This window comes from Phocoena sinus, chromosome 1 (assembly GCF_008692025.1).
Source record: "Phocoena sinus isolate mPhoSin1 chromosome 1, mPhoSin1.pri, whole genome shotgun sequence".
NCBI classification, from domain to species: domain Eukaryota; kingdom Metazoa; phylum Chordata; class Mammalia; order Artiodactyla; family Phocoenidae; genus Phocoena; species Phocoena sinus.
This window is the reverse complement of record NC_045763.1, coordinates 161,820,054-161,846,558: the sequence shown is the minus strand read 5'-3', so window position 1 is coordinate 161,846,558 and position 26,505 is coordinate 161,820,054. Positions and strand designations below refer to the sequence as shown.

Sequence of the window (26,505 nt, the reverse complement as noted above, 5' to 3'; positions counted from 1 at the left end):
GAAAGTGGGGTGTTAAAGTCCCCTACTATGAATGTGTTACTGTTGATCTCCCCTTTTATGGTTGTTAGTATTTGCCTTATGTATTGAGGTGCTCCTATGTTGGGTGCATAAATATTTACAATTGTTATATCTTCTTCTTGGATCGATCCCTTGATCATTATGTAGTGTCCTTCTTTGTCCCTTTTAATAGTCCTTATTTTAAAGTCTATTTTGTCTGATATGAGAATTGCTACTCCAGCTTTCTTTTGGTTTCCATTTGCATGGAATATCTTTTTCCATCCCCTTACTTTCAGTCTGTATGTGTCTCTAGTTCTGAAGTGGGTCTCTTGTAGACAGCATATATAAGGGTCTTGTTTTTGTATCCATTCAGCCAATCTGTGTCTTTTGGTGGGAGCATTTAGTCCATTTACATTTAAGGTAATTATCGATATGTATGTTCCTATTTCCATTTTACATATTGTTTTGGGTTCGCTACTATAGGTCATTTCCTTCTCTTGTGTTTCGTGTCTAGAGAAGTTCCTTTAGCATTTGTTGTAAAGCTGGTTTGGTGGTGCTGAACTCTCTCAGCTTTTGCTTGTCTGTAAAGGTTTTAATTTCTCCATCAAATGTGAATGAGATCCTTGCTGGGTAGAGTAGTCTTGGTTGCAGGCTATTCTCCTTCATCACTTTCAGTATGTCCTGCCACTCCCTTCTGGCTTGTAGGGTTTCTGCTGAGAGATCAGCTGTTAACCTTATGGGGATTCCCTTGTGTGTTATTTGTTGTTTTTCCCTTGCTGCTTTTAATATGCTTTCTTTGTATTTAATTTTTGACAGTTTGATTAATATGTGTCTTGGCGTGTTTCTCCTTGTATTTATCCTGTATGGGACCCTCTGTGCTTCCTGGACTTGATTAACTATTTCCTTTCCCATATTAGGGAAGTTTTTCAACTATAATCTCTTCAAATATTTTCTCAGTCCCTTTCTTTCTTTCTTCTTCTTCTGGAACCCCTATAATTCGAATGTTGGTGCGTTTCATGTTGTCCCAGAGGTCTCTGAGACTGTCCTCAGTTCTTTTCATTCTTTTTTCTTTATTCTGCTCTGCAGTAGTTATTTCCACTACTTTATCTTCCAGGTCACTTATCCGTTCTTCTGCCTCAGTTATTCTGCTATTGATCCTATCTAGAGTGATTTTAATTTCATTTATTGCATTGTTCATCGTTGCTTGTTTCATCTTTAGTTCTTGTAGGTCCTTGTTAACTGTTTCTTGCATTTTGTCCATTCTACTTCCAAGATTTCGGATCATCCTTACTATCATTATTCTGAATTCTTTTTCAGGTAGATTGCCTATTTCCTCTTCATTTGTTAGGTCTGGTGGGTTTTTATCTTGCTCCTTCATCTGCTGTGTGTTTTTCTGTCTTCTCATTTTGCTTATCTTACTGTGTTTGGGGTCTCCTTTTTGCAGGCTGCACTTTCGTAGTTCCCGTTGTTTTTGATGTCTGTCTCCAGTGGCTAAGGTTGTTTCAGTGGGTTGTGTAGGCTTCCTGGTGGAGGGGACTAGTGCCTGTGTTGTGCTGGATGAGGCTGGATCTTGTCTCTCTAGTGGGCAGGTTCACGTCTGGTGGTGTGTTTTGGGGTGTCTGTGGCCTTATTATGATTTTAGGCAGCCTCTCTGCTAATGGGTGGGGTTGTGTTCCTGTTTTGCTAGTTGTTTGGCATAGGTTGTCCAGCACTGTGGCTTGCTGGTCGTTGAGTGAAGCTGGGTGCTGGTGTTAAGATGGAGGTCTCTGGGATATTTCCACCGTTTAATATTATGTGGAGCTGGGAGGTCTCTTGTTGACCAGTGTCCTGAAGTTGGCTCTCCTACCTCAGAGGCAGAGCCCTGACTCCTGGCTGGAGCACCAAGAGCCTTTCATCCACACAGCTCAGAATAAAAGGGAGAAAAAGTAGGGAGAATTAGTAGAAGTATGAGTAAAGAAAGAAGGAAAGGAGGAAAGGAAGGAAGGAAGAAAGAAGCAAAGAAGGAAAGAAAGGAGGGAGGGAGGGAGGGAGGGAGGAAGGAAGGAAGGAGGGAAAGAAGGAAAAAAGACAGAAAGAAAGATGATACAGTAAAAATAAAATAAAGTATAATATAGTTATTGAATTAAAAAATATTTAGAAAAAAAAAAAAAAAGGGACGGATAGAACCTTAGGACAAATGTTGGAAGCAAAGCTATACAGAAAAAATCTTACACAGAAGCATACACATACACCTTCACAAAAAGAGGTAAAGGGGGAAAAATCATAAATCCTGCTCCCTGAGACCACCTCCTCAATTTGGGGTGATTCGTTGTCTAAAGGAGGGAAGGAAGGAAGGAAAGAAAGAACGAAGGTAAAGTATAATAAAGTTATTACAATTAAACTTAATTATTAAGAAAAAGAATTTTTAAAAAAAAGTCATGGACGGATAGAGCCCTAGGACAAATGGTGGAAGCAAGAGTATACAGACAGGATCTCACACAGAAGCATACACGTACACATTCACAAAAAGAGGAAAAGGGAAAAAAATCATAGATCTCGCTCCTAAATTCCACCTCTTCAATTTGGGATCATTCCTTGTCTATTCAGGTATTCCACAGATGCAGGGTATATCAAGTTGATTGTGGAGCTTTAATCCGCTGCTTCTGTGGCTGCTGGGAGAGATTTCCCTTTCTCTTCTTTGTTCTCACAGCTCACAGGAGCTCAGCTTTGGATTTGGCCCTGTCTCTGCGTGTAGGTCGCTGGAGGGCGTCTGTTTTTTCGCTCAGACAGGACGGGGTTAAAGGAGCCGCTGATTCGGGGCCTCCGGCTCACTCAGGCCGGGGGTTGGGGGATGGGGGTAGGAGGGGCACTACGTGCGGGGCGGGCCTGCGGCTGCAGAGGCAGCGTGACGTTGCGGCAGAGGCCGGCGTGATGTTGCACCAGCCTGAGACCCGCCGTGCGTACTCCCGGGGAAGTTGTCCCTGGATCCCGGGAACCTGGCAGTGGCGGGCTGCACAGGCTCCGCGGAAGAGGGGTGTGGAGAGTGACCTGTGCTCGCACACAGGCCCCTTGGTGGCGGCAAGCAGCAGCCTTAGCGTCTCCCGCCCGTCTCTGGGGTCCGCGGTTTTAGCCGCGGCTCGCGCCCGTCTCTGGGGTTTGCGCTTTCAGCCGCAGCTCGCGCCCGTCTCTGGGGTTCGCGCTTTCAGCCGCGGCTCGCGCCCGTCTCTGGGGCTCGCGCTTCCCGCCGCGGCTCGCGCCCGTCTCGGGGGCTTGCGCCCTCAGCCGCGGCTCGCGCCAGTCTCTGGGGTTCGCGCTTTTAGCCGCGGCTCGCGCCCGTCTCTGGAGTTCCTTTAAGCAGCGCTCTTAAACCCCTCTCCTCGCGCACCAGGAAACACAGAGGGAAGAAAAAGTCTCTTGCCTCTTCGGCCGGTGCAGGCTTTTCCCCGAACTCCCTCCCGGCCAGTCGTGGCGCACCAACCCCTTCAGGCTATGTTCAAGCCGCCAACCCCAGTCTTCTCCCTGAGCTCCGTCCAAAACCAAAACCCGAGCCTCAGCTCGCAGCCCCGCCCGCCCCGGTGGGTGAGCAGCAAGCCTCTCGGGTTGGTGAGTGCCGGTCGGCACCGATCGTCTGTGCAGGAATCTCCCCGCTTTGCCCTCCGCACCCGTCGCTGTGCACTACTCCGCGGTCCCGAAACTCCCCCCTCTGCCTCCCGCAGTCTCCGCCCGCGGAGGGGCTTCCTAGTGTGTGGAAACTTTTCCTCCTTCACAGCTCCCTCCCACTGGTGCAGGTGCCGTCCTTATTCTTTTGTCTCTGTTTTTTCTTTTGCCCTACCCAGTTACGTGGGGAGTTTCTTGCCTTTTGGGAGGTCTGAGGTCTTCTGCCAGCCTTCAGTAGGAGTTCTGTAGGAGTTGTTCCACGTGTGGATGTATTTCTGGTGTATCCGTGGGGAGGAAGGCGATCTCCGCGTCTTACTCTTCCGCCATCTTCAAGGTCCCCCCCCACACCAATCCTGAGTTTATTTTTGTGTATGGTGTGAGGGAGTGTTTTAACTTCATTGTTTTATATGCAGCTGTCCAGCTCTCCCAACACTACTTGCTGAATAGACTGTATTTTCCCCATTGTATATTCTTGCCACCCTTGTTGAAGATTAATTGACCATAGGTGTGTGGGTTTATTTCTGGGCTCTCTATTCTGTTCCACTGATCCATATGTCTGTTTTTGTCAGCCAATACCAAGCTGTTTTGATTACTGTAGCTTTGTAGTATTGCCTGAAGTCTGGGAGGATTATGTCTCCAGTTTTGCTCTTTTTCCTCAGGATTGCTTTGGCAATTCTGTTTTTTGTTTTGGTTCCATATAAATTTTAGGAATATTTTGTTCTAGTTCTGTAGAAAGTGACATGGGTAATTTGACAGAGATCACATAAAATCTGTAGACCGTTTTGGGTAGTATGGCCACTTTAACAATATTAATTCTTCCAATCCAAGAGCATGGTATATCTTTCCATTTCTTTGAATCATTTTCAATTTCCTTTATCAATGTTTTATAGTTCTTAGCATATAAGTCTCTCACCTCCTTGGTCAGGTTTATTCCTAAATTTGTTTGGTTTTTTATTGATGCTATTTTAAAAGGGGCTGTCTTTTCATGTTCCCTATCTGAGATTTCATTGTTAGTGTAAAGAAATGCAACTGATTTCTGTATGTTAATCTTGTATACTGCTACCTTGCTGAATTCATTTACTGGTTCTAGTAGTTTCTGTGTGGAGTCTTTAGGGTTTCCTATATATGGTATCATGTCAGCTGCATACAATGACAACTTTACCTCTTCCCTTCCAATTTGGATATTTTTTATTTCTTTTTCTTGTCTGACTGCTGTGGCTAGGATTTCTAATACTATGTTGAACAGAAGTGGTAAGAGTGGGCATCCTTGTCTTGTTCCAGATTTTAGCAGAAAGGCTTTCAGCTTTTCACCTTTGAGTATTATGTTGGCTATGGGTTTGCCATAAATAGCTTTTTTTTTTCCGTACGCGGGCCTCTCACTGTTGTGGCCCCTCCCACTGCGGAGCACAGGCTCTGGACGCGCAGGCTCAGCGGCCATGGCTCATGGGCCCAGCCGCTCCGCGGCATGTGGGATCTTCCTGGACCAGGGCACAAACCCGTGTCCCCTGCATCGGCAGGCAGACTCTCAACCACTGCGCCACCAGGGAAGCCCCATAAATAGCTTTTATATGCTGAGATATGTTCCCTCTATACCCACTTTGGAAAGAGTTTTATCATGAACAGATGTTGAGTTTTATCAAATGCTTTTTCTGCATCTATTGAGATATCATGTAGTTTTTGTCTTTTCTTATGTTGATGTGGTTTATCACACTGACTGATTTGCATATGTTGTACCATCCATGTAACCCTGGGATGAATCCAGCTTGATCATGGTGTATGATTCTTTTTATGGTTGTTGGATTTGGTTTCCTAACATTTTGTTGAGGATTTTTGCATCTGTATTTATCAAAGATATTGGCCTGTAATTTTCTCTGCCAATAAATTGGACAAACTAGAAGAAATGTACAAGTTTTGCCAACTCCCTAATCTAAGTTCATCTGGAATTCTCCTAATGACCCAGGTTTTTTCTGGTGTGTGTTTTTAACCTGTACTTCCATGGGAGTTAGGCAGTTTTAGCACAAGTCACAATGTAAAGCTTCATTTCTTCCCCTCTGCCAAAAGACAAATTACTTTTTGCATTCCCCATTTAATCCTATCCTCAACCTCATTGTCTTCTTAGAAAGAAAAAGGGTCAGAGAACCTGTCACTACCAACACACATCGTTATCTGCCTATTGAGAACAAGGAACTTACGTTTTTGTACTCCAGGGTGTGCTATTTACCTCTAAAAATGTATTTTACCAGCTATTTTCTTTTTATAGGTTTATTAAGGTATAATTTACATACTATAAAATTCACTCGTTATAACACTTATGGTTTGATGATTTTTAGTAAATTTAAACATCTGTGCAATAATCACCACAATCTGGTTTGGGAACACTTCCAATACCTGAGAAATTTCCCTCAAGCTGGTTTGCAGTCAATCCTGGCTTCCACCATGAGTTCTAGGCATCACTGATCTATTTTCTGTGTCTATAGTTTTGCCTTTTCTAGAAACGTAATATCAATGAAATCATACAATATATAGCTTTTTGTATCAGGCTTTTTTCACTTATCGTATTATTGAGGTTCAACCACAGTGTTGCACATATCAGAAACTAACCCCTTTTTATAGCTGGGTAGTATTCTATTACATGGATATTAGTACACTTTATTTATCCGTTCACTACTTGCTGAACATTTGCATTGTTTCCGGCTATTTGCTATTATGAATAATGATGCAATGAACATTCATATACAAGTTTCTAAAGGGACTATGTTTTTAATTCTTCTGGATAAATATCTAGGAGAATTTCCGAGTTATAGGGTAAGTGTATGCTTAACTTTTTGAGAAATTTCAAAACTGTTTTCTGAAGTAGTTATACCATCTTGCACTTCTACAAGCAGTGTAGGAGTCTCAGTTCCTCCATATCCTTGCCAACAGCTGGTATGGTCACTGATTGATTAACTCTTGAGCCTGTACAACAATATGTTACTATGGTTTAACTTGCATTGTTCCTAATGATAGTAAACATCTTTTCACGTGCTTATTTGTTATTCATATATCTTCTTTCATGAAATGTCTTTTCAATTTTCCCCCCATTTTTTTCCATTGGGTTGTTTGTATTATTTCTTATTATTGAGTTTTAAGAGTTCTTTATACATTCCAAATATAAGTCTTTTATCAGATAAATTGTTTGAAAATCTTTTCTCTTCATCTATGTATATCTTTTCATTTTCTTAATGTGTCTTTAAATTTTGATGAGGTCCAATTTATAATTATTTTTCTCTCAAGAGTTGTGCTTTGTGTCATATCTACAAAATCTCTGACTAACGCCAAATCACAAAGATTTTCTCCTATGCTTACCTCATATTTCAGTTTATGATCCATTTTGAATTAATTGTGTATGTTATGAGGTAAGGATCTAAGTTAATTTTTTACACATAGATATCCAGTAATTCCAGCACCATTTGTTGAAAAGATTGTCTTTTTCCCATTGAATTGCCATGGTACTTTTGCTGAAAATCAATCAACCATAAATATGACGTCTTATTTTTGGACTCTCTACTCTGTTCCATTATGCCAATGTTACCGTCTTTTGATTACTATAGATTTACAGTAAGTTTCAAAATTCTGTAGTGTAAATCCTCCAACTTTTGTACCCCTCGCCTCCCCGCCCCCCCAAATATTTTTGGTATTGTAGATCTTGTGTATTCCCATATAAATTTAAGGATAGGCTTGCCAGTTCTAACAAAAAGCCTAGCAAAATTTTGATAGTGATTTCCCAAATCCATAGATCTATTAGGAGAGAACTGTAGTCCTAACAATATGCAGTATTATCTCTCCATTTGCTTAGATATTCCTTAATTTATCTCAGTAATGTTTTGTAGTTGTCTTCCTTTGGTTAACTCTGGGAGCTCTGAAATGTCTGTTTTCAACAACTGTGTCCACTTTGAAACTTTTTTTTTCTTGAGCGGATTCATCAATCTCTTCATGTTAGCATAGCCAGAAGTCTACCAGCTATTTTGGAGAATGTTTTTTGCAGATGCAGTGTCTTCACTAATTCCTACAACACATCCTTTTCTGATCACCATTGCTTTTGACTTCCAATTAATCTGTGATTGGGGTTTCAGTCGGAGATTTGCAAGAAGAGGAGGAAATACAAATTTTTGCACTGTCATGTTACAGTAGTTAAAAGGAGTCTTAAATGGATGTGTTTAGTATTTGTCAGGAAAAGTTAATCTTTTCATTCTTACTGAATTAAAGCAGAGGGGCTCTGGAGCCAGACTACCTGTGTTCCAATCCATCCTGCCACTCCCTAGTTTTGAGATTACAAGAGTAGCTTAATCTCCCTTTGCCTCAATTTCCTCATCTGTAAAATGGTAGGAGCAATAGGGTATACCTCACAGAGTTATTGTGAGAATTATAAGCTTTATATAAAGTAACTCAGGAGAGGGCCTACACAAAGTAAATTCTACCTAAGTATTACTTCATTTTGCATGTTTGGGAATGAGAAGGTTTTACTATTTGTAAATTGACATACCTGGCTTACGATAATTATAAGACTACACAGGAATATGGAAAAATGTTCATGTTTTAAATGAAACAGCAGATTAGAAAATAAAATGTATATATGACTGAAATTATGTAATAATACATATACAACAAAACCTGGAAAGGAACATATAAAAGTAAAATAGTTATTTTCATGTTAATGAAATCATAGGTAACTTTTATGTTGAATATTTTCCACATTTTGTGTAATTTTGCTTTTATGTAAAATAATTATTTAAAACAAGATACAAATGATAATATTTTCTTACTGGAAACCATTTGCTTCCACTCCTTGGCATATATGGCTAATTTTACTTGCAATAAGTTACCTTTAATAGAAACTTTGAATACAGACTTCTGAAAGTATCAACAAACTTTTCTCTATTTCCTTTTTAATTTTTATTTTTGAAGTTAAAAATCTGGCTATCAGACTCTATTAGTTATATAAGTTTCGAAATTAACACACTAATTGCTTTTTGGTTTCTATATCTGAAGTTCTGTTGAAAAGGAATTTGGTTCTCTTCAAGCAGGCTCCCAATGGAACAGTTGGTGTAGCAATGGCAAAGGTATTCTTTGGTTATCCCTCTTGGGGAAAATACCCAATTCAACCAAACCAAAAAATGAATAAATGGAAAGAAACAGTGAAGATGTGCAGTTAGGTGGACTGACAGAGCAGTAAAGCTGAATAAAAGGACCAAAAATAGAGAAGAGGTTCAAATGGAAGAAGACCCAGATCCTCCCCTATTTCTCCAGAAATAAACATTTCCTGTTATCATTTGTCACTGAATACTTGCCAACCATATGATTTGCTCTCAAAGTTCTGTTCACATCCTTTACCACATCTTTCAATTTAGCAAGACAAGGTAATATTCTAGTTTTTATAAAATTAGGAGATAGGCTTTTATTTTTATCCTTCAGATCTCATCAAAATCAAGAGTATTGTTTAAAAATTATTTCTAAAGATGTATTTCTGGTAAACTTGCCAGAACTTTATGGTTAATAATGAAATGAAACCAAGGGGTGAATATAAGATTTGATCTACTTTCGATTTGATTATATTACAATTCAATTTTTCTCTAACCATAATACCATCTTTTACTAGGTAATTTGCTCATAAACTCTACATGAAGTGACCTTCTAGAGTTTAATTATATTTCTTACCTCAAGGTCACTCTTAACAGAATCTTAAAATTCTGTCTGGTAGACAGAAATGATGTTTAATTTTGTAGTCATATTGGTTAAGCCCATTAAATAACAATTATGTGACCTATTTGGATAAAGTTTAAATCCTGTTAGTTTTATTTTAGTGGAAATAACTAAGAGTTATACAATACTGTTCATACAGTATTCATAGTTAAAAAATAATTTATACTACTTACTATTTGGCCACTTCCCACAGTGTTTGTGTGCATCAGCTTTGTAATTACAAAATAAACTAACAAAGTTCTTTTTCAAGTAGCTTGTGACCAAACAAGCAAAGTCATTTTTAAATGCTTAGAAAATTGAATAATCATTGGGAAAATAGTGACAGAAATAAAAAGAAATATGGAACACAATGGAAAATTGAGATAGAATGAATGAAAAGTCTCTCTTTTATGACTATTTAGCCATTGTCTTTCAACGTGTTACTGAAATGACTATTAATTGAACATAATACTTTTACTTCAGGAAAATCCTTGAACTCATTACAAAGCACAGTTATCCAAACCTTATTATGTAAAAGTAAGTAAAACTATTAAAACTGCTGATTAATATTAGGATTTTTACAGCTGTTAACAACTGGGACAAGAACTGCAGAATGATGTCAGTTCAAGGAATCTGAGATACTAAATGGAAAAAGATTCCTTTAAGTATTTAAAATTTTGTTCATAAATCTAGCTGTTTTAATCTAGGTTTAATCTATGGTTCAGCTCTTTATTCAAGCTGTAGAGTTTATAGGCAGAGTTGGTTTCTTTGGCTTCTTAACTACCAATGGTATTACTTCTAGCTATTATCAGTTCTCCATCATGAATATGACATCAGAACTGTCAAAATTTCTCTAGTTTGGCTTAATTGTTCCTGTTCTTGCCAAAGACAGGCCTTAGCTTAGCCATGACAAAGTGATTAATAGTTAAAAGAGAGATGGAAAGTGAAATAAAGAACAGGGGCTCAAAAAATAAATGGGACAAAGAATAAGATGAAGTAAGCCGAGTCCTCTCTCCAAGAAGACTCCTGTACAGATTGGTAAAATGAAAGATTGCCTGTACATAGAAGCAATCCTTGCGTTTAGGAGGAATATTAAATAAAAAAATGTGCACCAAATATAAAATTATGTCTATAATTGCTGTGATAGTGCTGAACATCTAGCATGTATCAATGAATATCAGTGAGATTAAATCACTCACCTTATCAAGCTCGCTTGTCAGTTTTTTATTTTCTTTCCATTAATAACACTTTTTCTCGTTCATACTGTTGTTTGAACTCATTTTCAAATTCTTCCCTTTCACTTTGACTAATACAATGCAAAAATATAAAAGGAAAAAAAGGAATTGAATTAAAGGTAAAATAATGGTATCCTAGATTGGCTAGGGTATCATATGCCTTATTCTGAAAAGCCACTTATATCTCAATTGCTCCAAATCCCAAACATTTCCTTAAAATTAGGAAGTCACAATCATTTCCTTTTAATAAATAAATAGATTTGTCTGCTTAATAATATCTATTTTGTTCTTCATTTGAAAATCTGAGGAACACAACCTGATTATGCTCACCTTATTCAGTTGTATACATCCTAGAAAGCATGGGAAAATGAGGAAACTAGGGAGAAAGGAGGGTATAGGGACCACAGTACAATTGCTTACACTCAGCTCTAGAGTGCATAGAAAATTCAACTTTCCATTTCCAACAGTTCTCTCAGCACACTAAGCCCATCCTTCCATTACTCCTGCCTTCCTTCTTCCCTTCCTCCGTACATACCTACCTATCTACACATACATACATACATACAATATTATAAAACTTATTTAAAATGATAGTTCTAAGGGACAGAATTGATTCACCCTTAGGGGTAAACACAGTTCTAACGAACTTTTTTAAAAATCTCCAAAGGAGGAGTCTGGGAGGCGGCGCCGCAGGGGACAGCGGGACGGCCGCGCTCGAAGGCCAACGCGGAGGCCGCGATACTGGCGCTGCCCCGCCGCTGCTTTTGGCTGCCGGTTGCCTGGCAGCGCTCTGCGTGACGAGCGCGGCTCAGAACACCACGTTGGCCCTGAACGTGACTATACCCTCGGCTTCACCGACTACCACCAGGACAGCCCCGGTGCCGCCGCCGCTCCGCCGGGCACCACTCCAGCACCAGAAATCTCTGAAAGCCGCAGCAACCGGGTTTCCTGTTTTGATGCTAACGCTGCTAACACTACCTGCTTCTGGATAAAATGCAAAGGTAAAGGCTACTGTTCAGATAATTCAACAGTTCGTGATTGCAAGGTGGTGAACAGCACAGAATTCTGTCCTGCGTCCACTGCCACACCATTGCAACCAACTCTACAGCTAAAACCACAACTCTGCCTTCCTCTTCTACAGCTTCCACCACAACTACTACATCAGGTACAAATAATACCCTCTTTAACTCCGACTTCACAACCTGCGCGGAAGTCTACTTTGATGCAGCCAGTTTCATTGGAGGAATTGTCCTCGTATTGGGTGTGCAGGCTGTAATTTTCTTTCTCTATAAACTCTGCAAATCTAAAGAACGAAACCACCACACTCTGTAAACAGACCCGCTAAATTAACAAGAACTGGTGTGTAACCCACTGAAACCAAAATATTATCTTTCAAGATGTCCCACATGGAAGACGCTATTCTAGGATCTTTAATTTTTCAAAGGATGCATGTAGGAGCATCGCCCTTGAAGAAAAATCAGTTAAATCATTCTGCTCAACAGGCATATTTAAAATATTCTGCACGAATTCTTGTGGCTGTCTTCTTTTATTTTAAATGTCTGCTGCTGTGGGATTATGTCCTCTCTTCTTGACATGCCAAATGTAACTCTGTATGTGATGGAAAGCATTGTCCTGTGCAGACAACCTCCTGACCCTTTTGGCAATTTCAATGTAGTCATTTCAAAGCCTGAAAGCTGCATTATTTTCATCCTAACTCAGGATGTAGTTTAGCGACCAGAATTGAGAAGAACATGCCAAATGAGCATCAATCAGGTGGATTTTGGGCTATCATTTCAAAGTGGAATAAATTTATAAATGTAGTATCCTCAGAGTAAAATTTAGTGTTTGATAAGTTATTTTTTCTACATTAGAAAACAGATGCCACACACAGAATTACATTCCAGATTTAAAGAAATCAATGGAAGGATACAAAACATTAAAGTGTAGCAGGTTATTGTTCATACTTGTAAAGCACCTTATATCATTGAGAAAATAAAAAACAGTGTCTTAAAAGACAAAAAGACAAAAAAAAAAAGGAACAACAAAAACCTCCTAAGGGAGAACGGGGAATCAGTTTTTGAATACTGAGTTGAAGTGCAAGTAAAGAGGCTTATCTCTACAGCAGTGTGATGGAGGATGTTAGTTAGCAGTAAATGTGAAGCAGTTCTGGGTAATTTTATGATTGCTTCCAAGTCAATAAACAACATAAGTCATGGCTGATTTAAAAATGTTACCTTAAAAATCCCTTCCTCACTAAATTATTGAATATAAATTAAATTATAATTTAAATGATAACTTCTAGGAAAATAACCATCCTGTGTCCAAACAAATGTGTCCCTTTCCTTCTTATCTATAATCAAAATGTGAAATTTAGTTATGTTTAGGCATTTTTCTTTTTCTTTTTTTTTTTTTTTTTTGCAGTTCACGGTCTTCTCACTACTGTGGCCTCTCCCATTGCAGAGCACAGGCTCCGGATGCACAGGCTCAGCGGCCATGGCTCACGGGCCCAGCCACTCCGCGGCATGTGGGATCTTCTCGGACCGCGGCACGAACCCGTGTCCCCTGCATCGGCAGGCGGACTCTCAACGCTGCGCCACCAGGGAAGCCCAGGAATCTTTACTGATCAGAAGCAACTCCAAACAACAATGAAAAAATTACGAAAAATTACAAAGAGGCATCCTTTCAGAAAAATAAGTATATGAATAAATTGAGTAAAATTTCTATATACAACCATTTTTGTTTTTTCCTATTAGCGTTAAACAAAACTTAAGTCTCTCTCATACTGAAATGAAATAAACAAACTCTCCCCTAAACTCTACATCACACTTCATTTTCCACTTGGTCTTCCCCATTCACTGGCAACCACCTTGAAATCTTGAGAGTTTGCCGTATCCACTTCCTCACTGCCTAAATTTTCCTCCCTGTGCCAAAATCTGACTTCTACTGCCACCACCTCAAAAAAAACTGTTGTCCGCAAACTCATTATTGTCCCAACTGTTATTATATCCAATCTACTGGCTACCCTTGACAGTGTTGTCCATTCCCTCCCTCTTGAAATGCTGTCCTCCCTTGGCTTCAGTGATACCCACTTCTTGATTTTCAGCCTACATTTAGACTTTTCAGCTGTATTTGTGAGCCCCCCCACCCCCTCTTTCCTCCATGTAAATGCCAATGCTCCAAGTGTTCTGTCACAGGTGCTCAACTTTTTTTTTTTTTTTTACACATTTCCCTGAGCTATTCCATCTATTATACCACCTATTTCAATTATCATCCATTATGCTGACAAACTCTGAATCTACATCTGAAGCTTTTCTGGGCTTCAAATTGCTGACTTGATATCTCCCCAAAGTTGTCTCCCAAGCACCTCAAATTCAACATGCCCAACCATAACAACAGAAAAACAAGTTCCCAACACCCCACGTACCTTCCCCTGTGATCATACACTCTACTTATTCTTCTCTTACTACAGGAGAAAAACGTAGCTAAGGTTGCTCTTTGCTTATGCGCCTGCTCAAGTACACTTTTCTCCCCTCTGTCCTGAATCATCTACTGGTACCTTCTATCAGATTACAAGCATGGTGTTATTTTTGAGACAAATTTCTCCTCCAGTTATTATCTCGTTGCTTTTATATCTGCTTGCTCTACAATTGCTCTCCTTCAAGTCTTGGATCCATTATGAGGTTTCTGCCCACTACTGCTCCACTGAAATTGTTCTTACCAAAGTCACCAATGACATTCATATGTTAAACTCAACTATCAATTACACGGTCCTCATCTTATTTGATTTAGACCTCATCTAATTTAACATGTAGACAGATTTGATACGCATTCATCGTAACACCAAATTTGCCTGGTCATCTTCCTATCATTCTTACTGCTCTTTCCCTCTCCACGTTGCTGTTTCTTCCTCATTTCCAAGCTTCTAAAGATTGGAGTGCTCCAGGTTGCAGTCCTAGGACTTCTTTTCCATCTATATTCATTCACTAAGTGATCTCATATAGTCTCACCCCTTTAAATATCATGTGAATGATAAATACTCCCAGGATTTTACCTCTAGCCCTGAAATCCAGACTAGTCTGTATGATGACCTCCTTGACATTTCCACCTGGATGCCTCAAAAGCACCTCAAACAGAATTTGTTTAAAATGAGCTCCTGATATTCCCATCCCCAAAATGCTTCTTCTGTGGTTTTCCTCTCTAAATGGTAACTATATTCTCCTAATTGCTAAGGCCCAAAACTGTAGCACCATCCTTGATTTCCCTCTTCTTTCTCACCCCATATCTAGTCTATCAGCAAATATTATTTTACCTTTTAAAGAAATTGGAATTCGAACATTTTTCACAGCCAAATTCTGCCACCACCCTAGGCCCAATCCACCATTATCTTTTGCCTGGATGATTGCAATAGCCTTCTCAATGGTTTCACTGCTCTTTCTCTTATCTAGTTCAGACTTTTCTTAATCTAGTAGTCAGAATAATCCTGTTCAAACACAAGTCAGTATTTGTCCATTTTCCACTCAGAATCCTGCAATGCTTCCCTGCCATGGTTTTACTGAGAGTAAAAAATTGTAAGTCACTGAACGTGACTTACAAAGCCTTACATGATCTGGCCCCCATTACCTCTCATCGTACCTCTCACTATTCTTTCCCCTTAACTCTGCTTCAGCCACATTGGCCTCTTTTTTAGTATTATTATTTTAACAGACTTTATTTTTTAGAAGGTTTTAGGTTCGTAGCAATACTGAGAGGGAAATACAGAAACTGCCCATATACTCAGAGTGCTGTGTTTGTTACTACTGATGAACCTACATCTGACACATCATTATCACTAAAACATTGCAATTTACATTAGATTGTATAATGACATATGCCCCCAATCACAGCTTCATACAGAGTAGTTTCACTGCCCTAGAAATCCTCTGTGCCCTGCCTATTCATCCCACCCTCCTCCCAATCCTTGCAACCACGGATCTTCTTACTATCTCCATAGTTTTGTCTTCCCATTATTTTTTTTAACAGACTTCTTGTTCCTCATGTAAAATGTTCTTCTCACACATCTGTATAGATATCTCCCCCACCTTCTTCAGTCCTTACTGAGAAATCACCTTCTCAGTATAATTTTCCCCTGGTTATTTCATTCATATATATATATATATATAAAAATTTAATTTTCCCCCTTAATGCTCCATAGCCCCCATCCACTGCCTTATTTTTTGTTCTTAGAATTGATCACTACCTATATATTACCTATCCTATATCATTACCTATATATTCTGTATTTTATTTATTTCATTTATATTTTGCTTATACTCTTTCACCATAATTAAAGGAAAGTTCCATAAGGAGAGAGAATTTTTATCTGTTCACTGTTATGCCTCCAGAGCCTACAGCAGTGCTTTCACATAGCAGGTTCTAAAAATTTTTGCTGAACGAACAGACCAAACTGAATTAAACTTAGGCTTCCAATATAAGTTGAGAATGACAAAAACATACATTCAGTTACCTAAAACCTAGAAACTTGAGTATCACTGATAATTTCTCCTGCTTCTAATTTCTCATATCTGGTTATCATGTCATCCAGGTTCTGTCTTCTCGGTAGAACTTCTGAATCCATAAACTTCTCTCCATCTTCACTATCATATCTAAGGTCCAGCCACCTCATCTCTCACAGCTAGATTACTATCTGCAGTCTGCTCCTTCCAATCCATTCTCTAAACAGTAGCAAGAGTGGTCTTTCAAAAATATAAATATTGATATAATCATGTAATTTTCCTTCAATGGTCTTATGACTATTTTCCTTTTAGTCTCATTTCTCAGCACTCATCTTCTTTTTATGCTTCCACCATAACGAACAGCTTTCATTTTCTGAATGTGCCATGCTATCCTTTTCCTCTAGATCTTGGCAAATTCTGCTAACCTTTGCCTGGACACTCTTCCACAGCTATATATTTCTTATATCTTTGGTCTTAACTCAGAAATAATTTTGTCCAAAAAACCTAGACACACCAACGTTATCTTTGGTGCCTCTTCTACAGGTGTTCCTATACTTATCCCATTTGCTTTCCTATGATGCTGTAATATAATTTTCTATTTACCAATCTTGACTTTGGTCTTCTTGAGGACTGGAATATGTTTATTGCCCATGTATCTCCAGTCCTTAACACCGAACAGGTATTCAATAAATATAAGAAGAGTAAATAACTTGATTCTTACCTCTCTCTCCTGTTTTTTTCCAATTTGTCTTTCAAAATCAGAATTTCTTTGTTGAGAGCAAGTTGCTGGCCTTCTGAATCATGTAGTTCTTTCTTCAGATTTTTAATTTCATTTGCATGTATTCCTTCTCTCTTGGACAATTCTTCTTCATAAAAGATACTTTTCTTTTCCAAATCAGTCTTTAGTTTGGTTATTTCTTGCTGATGTTCTATGCTGCATACTCCTGGTGAGTAACTAATTTGTTTTTGCTATGGAAGTAATAATAAAAGATTAATCTGTAAGAATAATAAAATATTAACTAATAACTCTTTCTACAATATAAAGAACTGTTCATATAACTGAATATTATTTTTGTATATTATTACATAAAAATAATACTTTCTTTATTCAGGCTATTAACCTTTTGCCTGCCATATCTTGCCAATATTTTTCTAAGTGTGTATTTCTTTATTGCTGTATTTTACAGTCTTCTTCACACCAAGATTAAATATTTATCTGTATTTTCTGCTGGTACTTATATAATTATTTGTTTTACACTTAAATACTAATTTATATATAATATTGTCGGTGTATGGAGTGAAGGAAAATCTAACTGCATCCTATTTCTGATGTGGAACTAATAAAAGGTTATAAATACATTTGTGTCTTTAAAAGATTAAATTGGGGGAGGAGTGGTAGAGCTAGAATGCACAAAAAGAAAAGGGAGAAAGAAGGCTTCTGCAGTGGTCCAGGAGAAATGACAAGGTCTAATCTAACATCTTTGTATCTATTCTAGAAAAACATGATACAGCTCTTTCACATTTAGGTAGGGCTTTAAGAAGGGGAAGTTTGGTTGAAAGACATCTTTTTAGAAATGAGGTTGAAATATACTCTTGGTATGAGTGAGAAAAGAAAGTGTAATGTCCAAAGGTTCTTCCAGGTAGTAGCTAAGGTAAACAGAAGCATACAGAGGTTATGACTGTAAGATTTCCTGAGCTTTTTCCTGAGTAACTTTTCTATTACTTTGTTACATGCTATTTTCCCAGGTGATCCACAACAAAACTTTTAAAACCCAAAGAACCTATAAGCTTATATTTAGTGACAACAAGGAATCAAGATCTGGAGGACACTGTATCCTTTTTTGAAGTCAGTATTAAGGGCAGGAAAACTGGTAACCGCCCTTGATTTAAAGTCCAAAGAAAACTATGCTAGCTTCACATTTGAGGTCTATAATTTAAAAAAAAAAAATAGGCATCAACGTGGGCCTGAGAAATGTTTCTGGGATAGTCACTGTAATGTTAACCATTTACTCAAAACTGCTTATGAAGTGCTACCATATGCAGGACCCAGATTTTCCAGTGGTTTCTGAGTCAGCCTGACATGGAAAGCTTGTGGAAACTGGAAAGCCATGTCAAGTCATGTTCTTGCTCTTATGCAACTCCATGAAAATGGTGCCTAAATCAACATCTGCAGCACTAACCACTTATCGTATTACTCTTTCATTTTTCTAATCACCTAAAGAACACTCTTAGTTTGCTGCTCACTTTAGTATAGTTTGTCTGTTGGGATAGCAGTAGATGTACTAGAAGTTTCAAGCAAAAATTACCTTGAAATCAAAACCTCACAAAGATACCACCAAAAAAAGTTATAGACTCATGTCACTAATTGATAAGAACGTAAAAAAGCCAAATAAAATGCTGAGAAACAAAATTAAGCCATAGGTAAAAAAGAACAATCTACTGCAAAACAATAAGTTTTATTTCAGGTATTGAAGGTAATTTAATATTAGCAAACATTAATAACTGTGCAAAACTTAAAGTAACTCCTTGTGATAATCTCTAAGTACCCCTGCCCAAAAGTATTTCATAAAATCTAATACCAGTTCCAAAATACTACCCCAAGTCCCACCAAAAATAAAAGAGTTAAGTAATTCTCTTAAGGAATAACCTCTTTCAAGCTATCAGACAAAATAATACTTCCTAGTGAAACACCAGATACATCCAGGAATAATAACAACAAAAAGGATGCCTTCCATTATCTCTCTTATTTAATATTAGATTTTAGATATTCTAAGTAACATGTGAAATCGTTACAAAACATGAATAGTTGAAAATCATGATCATTTCCACTTAATATAACTGTTTGCTCAGAAAATGCAAATAAATCCACTGAAAAGTGTTGGAATTGATAAAGCTGAGTAAAACAACTGCATATTAGATAAATATAAATCACACAGTACTTCTAGACAGTAGAATAAGCAATAATAGTAAAAATTTTCACTGTTAATAATAAAAAATTTTCATTTCTTTTTAATAGATCCAACAAAAATCACCAGCAACTAGTACACACACAAGTAATAACAACAGTGAATAATTTGTTTGAATTATATGAAAAAATTACAAGTCTTTATGAAAGATTTAAAGAAGACAATATAGAAAAATACCAAGTACTTGAAAGGGAAGATTGAATGTACATATATTCAATGTTTCTTAAATTATCTTCCCTGTAAATTTAATTAAAACTTTTTAATGTGGGAGGTAATACTGGGTGAGAGATGGAGACAAATATTCTAGCACCCCAGGCAAAAATAAACTGGTAAAAATACCAAAGAAAATCCTGAAAAAGCACAAAGAGTAAAGAAGGATAGAGGGTAATGTTTTTTCAGATGTTAACATATACTATAAATTTTTTTTTAAATTTTTTGTCTGCATTGGGTCTTTGTTGCTGCACGCAGGCTTTCTCTAGTTGCAGGGAGTGGGGGCTACTCTTCATTGCGGTGCGACAGGCTTCTCATTGTGGTGGCTTCTCTTGTTTGCAGAGCACAGACTCTAGGCGCGTGGGCTTCAGTAGTTGCAGCACACAGGCTCAGTAGTTGCGGCACGCGGGCCCTAGAGCACGCGGGCTTCAGTAGTTGTGGTGCATGGGCTCAGTAGTTGTGGCACATGGGCTCAGTAGTTGTGGCACACGGGCTTAGTTGATCCATGGCATGTGGGATCTTCCCAGACCAAGGATCAAACCCATGTCCCCTGCATTGGCAGGCAGACTGTTTTTCTTTTATAAATTTATTTTTATTTATTTATTTATTTTTGGCTGCCTTGGGTCTTCGTTGCTGCATGCGGGCTTTCTCTAGTTGCAGCGAGCAGGGGTTACTCTTCATTGTGGTGCACGTGCTTCTCATTGCAGTGGCTTCTCTTGCTGTGGAGCACAGGCTCCAGGCACACGGGCTTCACTAGTTGTGGCACGTGGGCTCAGTAGTTATGGCTCACGAGCTCTAGAGCACAGGCTCAGTAGTTGTGGTGCACAGGCTTAGTTGCTCCACGGCATGTGGGATCTTCCCGGACCAGGGATCAAACCCGTGTTCCCTGCGCTGGCAGGCGGATTCTTAACCATTGCGCCACCAGGGAAGTCCCTACTATAAATCTTTAATAAAGTATCAGTGTAATAGATCTCCACCCCAAGATAATTTAATTCAATATGTGAGATACTGTCAATCACTGAGGAAAGCAGTGATTAATTAATGGAATTGAAACCACAAACTAGCCATTAAAGAAAAAAATGATTCTCACATCATACCATTTAGCAAAAACAAACTCCAAACGGATTACAACTAAATACCTTTAAACCCAAGAGAAACATCCAGGAAAAAGCAGAATTACATATTTAGCAAACTCTGAAAAAAGAAGGGCAAGCCAAGCTTCGAAGCAATAGAAGAACTATTGAGAAAAATAAAAAACAAATCATCTATAATTTGAAAAAGAAACAAGACCAAAATTAAAGGGCAAATGATAAATTGGTAAAACAGTTGCAGAGAAGATAAACAGTACAATTTTTACTATGCAAAGAGTTTATAAGAATTGATAAGAAAAACATTAAGACTAGAAATTAAATGGGCAAATGACTTAAAGAGATAATTCACAAAGAGAAAATATGATGAATAAATGATCTACTAAGAAAGCAAGAAATGCCTCTCATACTTGCAAAATTTGTGGCATGTATCAAGTGCCTTAAAAATGATCTGACCACTTCATTTCCAGGTATCTGTTCTAAAAGAAGTGCATAAAAGGGTCCATGGCAATTATTATACTGTAAAAGTGAAAAATAAATACAGTCAGCTTGGGGGGATTGGTTCCAGGTCTGTCCACCCTCCATTAACAAAATCTATGATCGCTCAAGTCCCATATATAAAATGGAGTAGTATTCACATATAACATACTCTCAAATTCTTTAAATCATCTACAAATGCTATGTAAAAGTTGCTAGGGCATGGCAGTTCGAATTTTGCCTTTTGGAATTTTCTCCCCCACACCACCCCAAACAATGGGCTCTCTGTATCTGCAGAACGTGGAAACTGTGGATATGAAGGGCCAAGTGTATTTAACAGTAGGAAACTGGCTATGTGGATATTCTTCTATAATCATTAAAATTATGTTTGTGACAATCACATAATAATCAAACAGAGAGAAAGCTTATATCACACTCTCAAGTGAAATATAAGGGTTAAGGGTTGAATTGTGTCCCTCCAAAATTCATATGTTGAAGCACTAAACACCAGCACCTCAGAATGTGACCATATTAGAACTAGGGCTTTAAATACTGCATGATCTGACTTATGTGTGGAATCTAAAAAAGTCAAACTCTTAGAGCAGAGAGTAGAACAGTGGTTGCGAAGGGCTGAGGGGGTAGGGGAAATGGGGAAACGTTGGTCAAAAGGCACAAGTTTCAGATATGTAGGATAAATAAATTCTAGAGATCTAATGTAAAGCAGGATAACTACAGTTAACAATACTGTACTGCATACTGGAAATTTGCTAAGAGAGTGGATCTTAAATATTCTTAGTCAAAAAAAAAAAAGGAAGGGAGAAGGAAGGGAGGGAGGGAGGGAGAGAGGGAAGGCAGAAGGAAGGAGGTAACTGAGGTGACAGACACGTTAATTAGCTTGATTGTGGTAAACATTTCACGATGTATACATATATCTAAATATCAGGTTTTACATCTTAAATACATACAATTTTAAATTGTCATTTGTACTTCAAAAAGCCTGAAAAAAAAGAAAATGAAAATAGGGTCTTCACAGAGGTAATCAACTTAAATGAGGTCATCAGTGTAGGCCCTAATCCAATATGACTGTATCCTTATAAATAGAAGAAATTTAGACTCAGAATCACACACACATTGAGAACATCAAATGAAGATTAAAGCAGAAATCAGGGTGATACATCTGCAAACCAAGGAATGCTAAACACTGCCAGCAAACCATCAGAAGCCAACTCTGCAAACACCTTGATTTCAGATTTCTACTGCCATAATTGAGACAATAAATTCCTGTTTTTTAAGCCATCCAGTTTGTGGGTATTTGTAACAACTGCTCTAGCAAACTAATACAACAGGGTAAAAAAACTCCTGTGGTATATGATTGCAACAATTGGAAAGTACTTTTTTTAAGAAACAGCCTTTCTCAAGTAAAGTCAATAGGGGAGAGGGGAGGTATATCTATCAGGGAGGAGAGGGCCCAGTGGAAGGAAGAACCATAGAAGGAAAGATACCCACAGGAAGTTATATCTAAATTGAGACCTGAGCGTAGAATATTGCTGGCAACACGTACAAAAGTCTAGATATTAGAGAAAACCTGATGTATGAGCAGGGAAACCCAAATAGTAAGTCAAAAATCTCGAACAGCAAGGACCTCATAAGGTAAAAGCTGTGTTACAAAGTTTGAGTAGTTATGGCTCACGAGCTCTAGAGCACAGGCTCAGTAGTTGTGGTGCACAGGCTTAGTTGCTCCACGGCATGTGGGATCTTCCCGGACCAGGGATCAAACCCGTGTTCCCTGCGCTGGCAGGCGGATTCTTAACCATTGCGCCACCAGGGAAGTCCCTACTATAAATCTTTAATAAAGTATCAGTGTAATAGATCTCCACCCCAAGATAATTTAATTCAATATGTGAGATACTGTCAATCACTGAGGAAAGCAGTGATTAATTAATGGAATTGAAACCACAAACTAGCCATTAAAGAAAAAAATGATTCTCACATCATACCATTTAGCAAAACAAACTCCAAACGGATTACAACTAAATACCTTTAAACCCAAGAGAAACATCCAGGAAAAAGCAGAATTACATATTTAGCAAACTCTGAAAAAAGAAGGGCAAGCCAAGCTTCGAAGCAATAGAAGAACTATTGAGAAAAATAAAAACAAATCATCTATAATTTGAAAAAGAAACAAGACCAAAATTAAAGGGCAAATGATAAATTGGTAAAACAGTTGCAGAGAAGATAAACAGTACAATTTTTACTATGCAAAGAGTTTATAAGAATTGATAAGAAAAACATTAAGACTATGAAATTAAATGGGCAAATGACTTAAAGAGATAATTCACAAAGAGAAAATATGATGAATAAATGATCTACTAAGAAAGCAAGAAATGCCTCTCATACTTGCAAAAATTTGTGGCATGTATCAAGTGCCTTAAAAATGATCTGACCACTTCATTTCCAGGTATCTGTTCTAAAAGAAGTGCATAAAAGGGTCCATGGCAATTATTATACTGTAAAAGTGAAAAATAAATACAGTCAGCTTGGGGGGATTGGTTCCAGGTCTGTCCACCCTCCATTAACAAAATCTATGATCGCTCAAGTCCCATATATAAAATGGAGTAGTATTCACATATACATACTCTCAAATTCTTTAAATCATCTACAAATGCTATGTAAAAGTTGCTAGGGCATGGCAAGTTCGAATTTTGCCTTTTGGAATTTTCTCCCCCACACCACCCCAAACAATGGGCTCTCTGTATCTGCAGACGTGGAAACTGTGGATATGAAGGGCCAAGTGTATTTAACAGTAGGAAACTGGCTATGTGGATATTCTTCTATAATCATTAAAATTATGTTTGTGACAATCACATAATAATCAAACAGAGAGAAAGCTTATATCACACTCTCAAGTGAAATATAAGGGTTAAGGGTTGAATTGTGTCCCTCCAAAATTCATATGTTGAAGCACTAAACACCAGCACCTCAGAATGTGACCATATTTAGAACTAGGGCTTTAAATACTGCATGATCTGACTTATGTGTGGAATCTAAAAAAGTCAAACTCTTAGAAGCAGAGAGTAGAACAGTGGTTGCGAAGGGCTGAGGGGGTAGGGGAAATGGGGAAACGTTGGTCAAAAGGCACAAGTTTCAGATATGTAGGATAAATAAATTCTAGAGATCTAATGTAAAGCAGGATAACTACAGTTAACAATACTGTACTGCATACTGGAAATTTGCTAAGAGAGTGGATCTTAAATATTCTTAGTCAAAAAAAAAAAGGAAGGGAGGAAGGAAGGGAGGGAGGGAGGGAGAGAGGGAAGGCAGAAGGAAGGAGGTAACTGAGGTGACAGACACGTTAATTAGCTTGATTGTGGTAAACATTTCACGATGTATACATATATCTAAATATCAGGTTTTACATCTTAAATACATACAATTTTAAATTGTCATTTGTACTTCAAAAAGCCTGAAAAAAAAGAAAATGAAAATAGGGTCTTCACAGAGGTAATCAACTTAAAATGAGGTCATCAGTGTAGGCCCTAATCCAATATGACTGTATCCTTATAAATAGAAGAAATTTAGACTCAGAATCACACACACATTGAGAACATCAAATGAAGATTAAAGCAGAAATCAGGGTGATACATCTGCAAACCAAGGAATGCTAAACACTGCCAGCAAACCATCAGAAGCCAACTCTGCAAACACCTTGATTTCAGATTTCTACTGCCATAATTGAGACAATAAATTCCTGTTTTTTAAGCCATCCAGTTTGTGGGTATTTGTAACAACTGCTCTAGCAAACTAATACAACAGGGTAAAAAAACTCCTGTGGTATATGATTGCAACAATTGGAAAGTACTTTTTTTAAGAAACAGCCTTTCTCAAGTAAAGTCAATAGGGGAGAGGGGAGGTATATCTATCAGGGAGGAGAGGGCCCAGTGGAAGGAAGAACCATAGAAGGAAAGATACCCACAGGAAGTTATATCTAAATTGAGACCTGAGCGTAGAATATTGCTGGCAACACGTACAAAAGTCTAGATATTAGAGAAAACCTGATGTATGAGCAGGGAAACCCAAATAGTAAGTCAAAAATCTCGAACAGCAAGGACCTCATAAGGTAAAAGCTGCGTTACAAAGTTTGAGCCTCTTCTGAAAAGCCAAGTGGTACCATGAAAGGATTTTAAGCACAAAACTAAAAGACTTTAAAACTACTATTCTGACTACAATATGAAGAACAAATTTTTTTTCAACTAGGGGGAAAAAAACCCAGGAAAACCAGACAGAACATTACATATTTATCCAGACAAGAAATGATAGCTGTATTAATGTTTAAAAAACAAAATATTAACCAAAAAAACAGCTTTACTAAGATATAATTCACATACCATACTATTGACCCATTTAAAGTGAACAATTCAATAGTTTTTGGTATACTACATTAATTATTTTAAAGTGGTAAAACATATATAACAAAAAATTGCCATTTTAACCATTTTAAATGTACAATTCAGTGGTATTACGTTCACAATGTTGTGCAACCATCAACACTGTAATTTCTAAAACTTTTTCATCTTCTCAAAGAGAATTCTGTAACCATTAAGGAATAAACACCCCATTATCCCCTCTACTCTGCCCCTGGTAATCTCTATTCCACTTTCTATCTCAATGAATTTGTCTATTCTAGATACTTCATATAAGTAGAATCATATAATATTTGTCCCCTTTTGTCTAGCTTCTTTCACTTAGCATAATGTTCTCAATATTCATCCATGTTGCAGGATATATCAGAACTTCACCCCATTTATGGTTGAATAATATTCCATTATATGTACTTGCCACATTTTGTTCCTTTATCTGTTGAAGAACACTTGGGTTGTTTATACCTTTTTGGCTGTTTTACTAATGTTTTAATGAACACTGGTGTACAAGAGTCTGTCTGAAGTCCCTGCTTACAATTCTTTTGGGTATATAATATAACTGGGAGTTGAATTATTCGGTCATATGTTAATTCTACATTTACTTTTATTGAGGAATCACCAATTGTTTTCATATTCTTGTGAGCACTTATTTTGTTTTTATTTTTAATTTTAGCCATCTTAGTAGGTATGAAGTGGTATCTTGTGGTTTTAATTCCATTTCCCTAATAATTAATGATGTTGAACATCTTTTCATGTGCTTATTGGCTACTAATATATCTTCTTTGGAGAAATGTCTATGCAAGTTATTGCCCATTTTTTGATTGGGCAGTTTATCTTTCTGTTAAGTTGTAGGAGTTCGTTGTAAATTCTGGATATCAAATCCTTATCAGATATTTGATTTACAAATGGTTTCTTCCATTCTTTAGGTTATCTTTTCATTTTCTTAAAAATATCCTTTGATGCAATACAAATAAGTTTTTATTTTGATGAAGTCTCATTTGTCCATTTTTTGTTTTGTTGCTTATGCTTTCTGTGACTTAAGAATCTACTTCCAAACCCAAGGTCATGAAGATTTACCCCAATGTTTTCTTCTAAGAGTTTTATGGTTGTAGCTCTTATATGTAAGTTGTTGATCCATTTTGAGTTAATTTTTTAATATGGTGTAAGGTAGGGGTCCAAATTCATTTGTTTGCATGCAGAAATCCAGCTGTCTGGCACATGAGTTGAAGGAACTATTCTTTCCATCCTGAACAGATTTAGTACCTATG

General features: G+C 37.7%; 1 protein-coding gene across 1 annotated transcript in view; it reads right to left on the bottom strand.

The window, feature by feature from the left end:
• The window catches only part of CDC42BPA (CDC42 binding protein kinase alpha), a 345,595-nt gene that overhangs the window by 86,018 nt on the left and 233,072 nt on the right, over positions 1–26,505 (bottom strand). Inside the window, 3 exon segments of the mRNA XM_032632745.1 lie at positions 10,551–10,583; positions 10,585–10,657; positions 16,800–17,047. Of these exon segments, the coding sequence (XP_032488636.1) occupies positions 10,551–10,583; positions 10,585–10,657; positions 16,800–17,047 (354 nt within the window).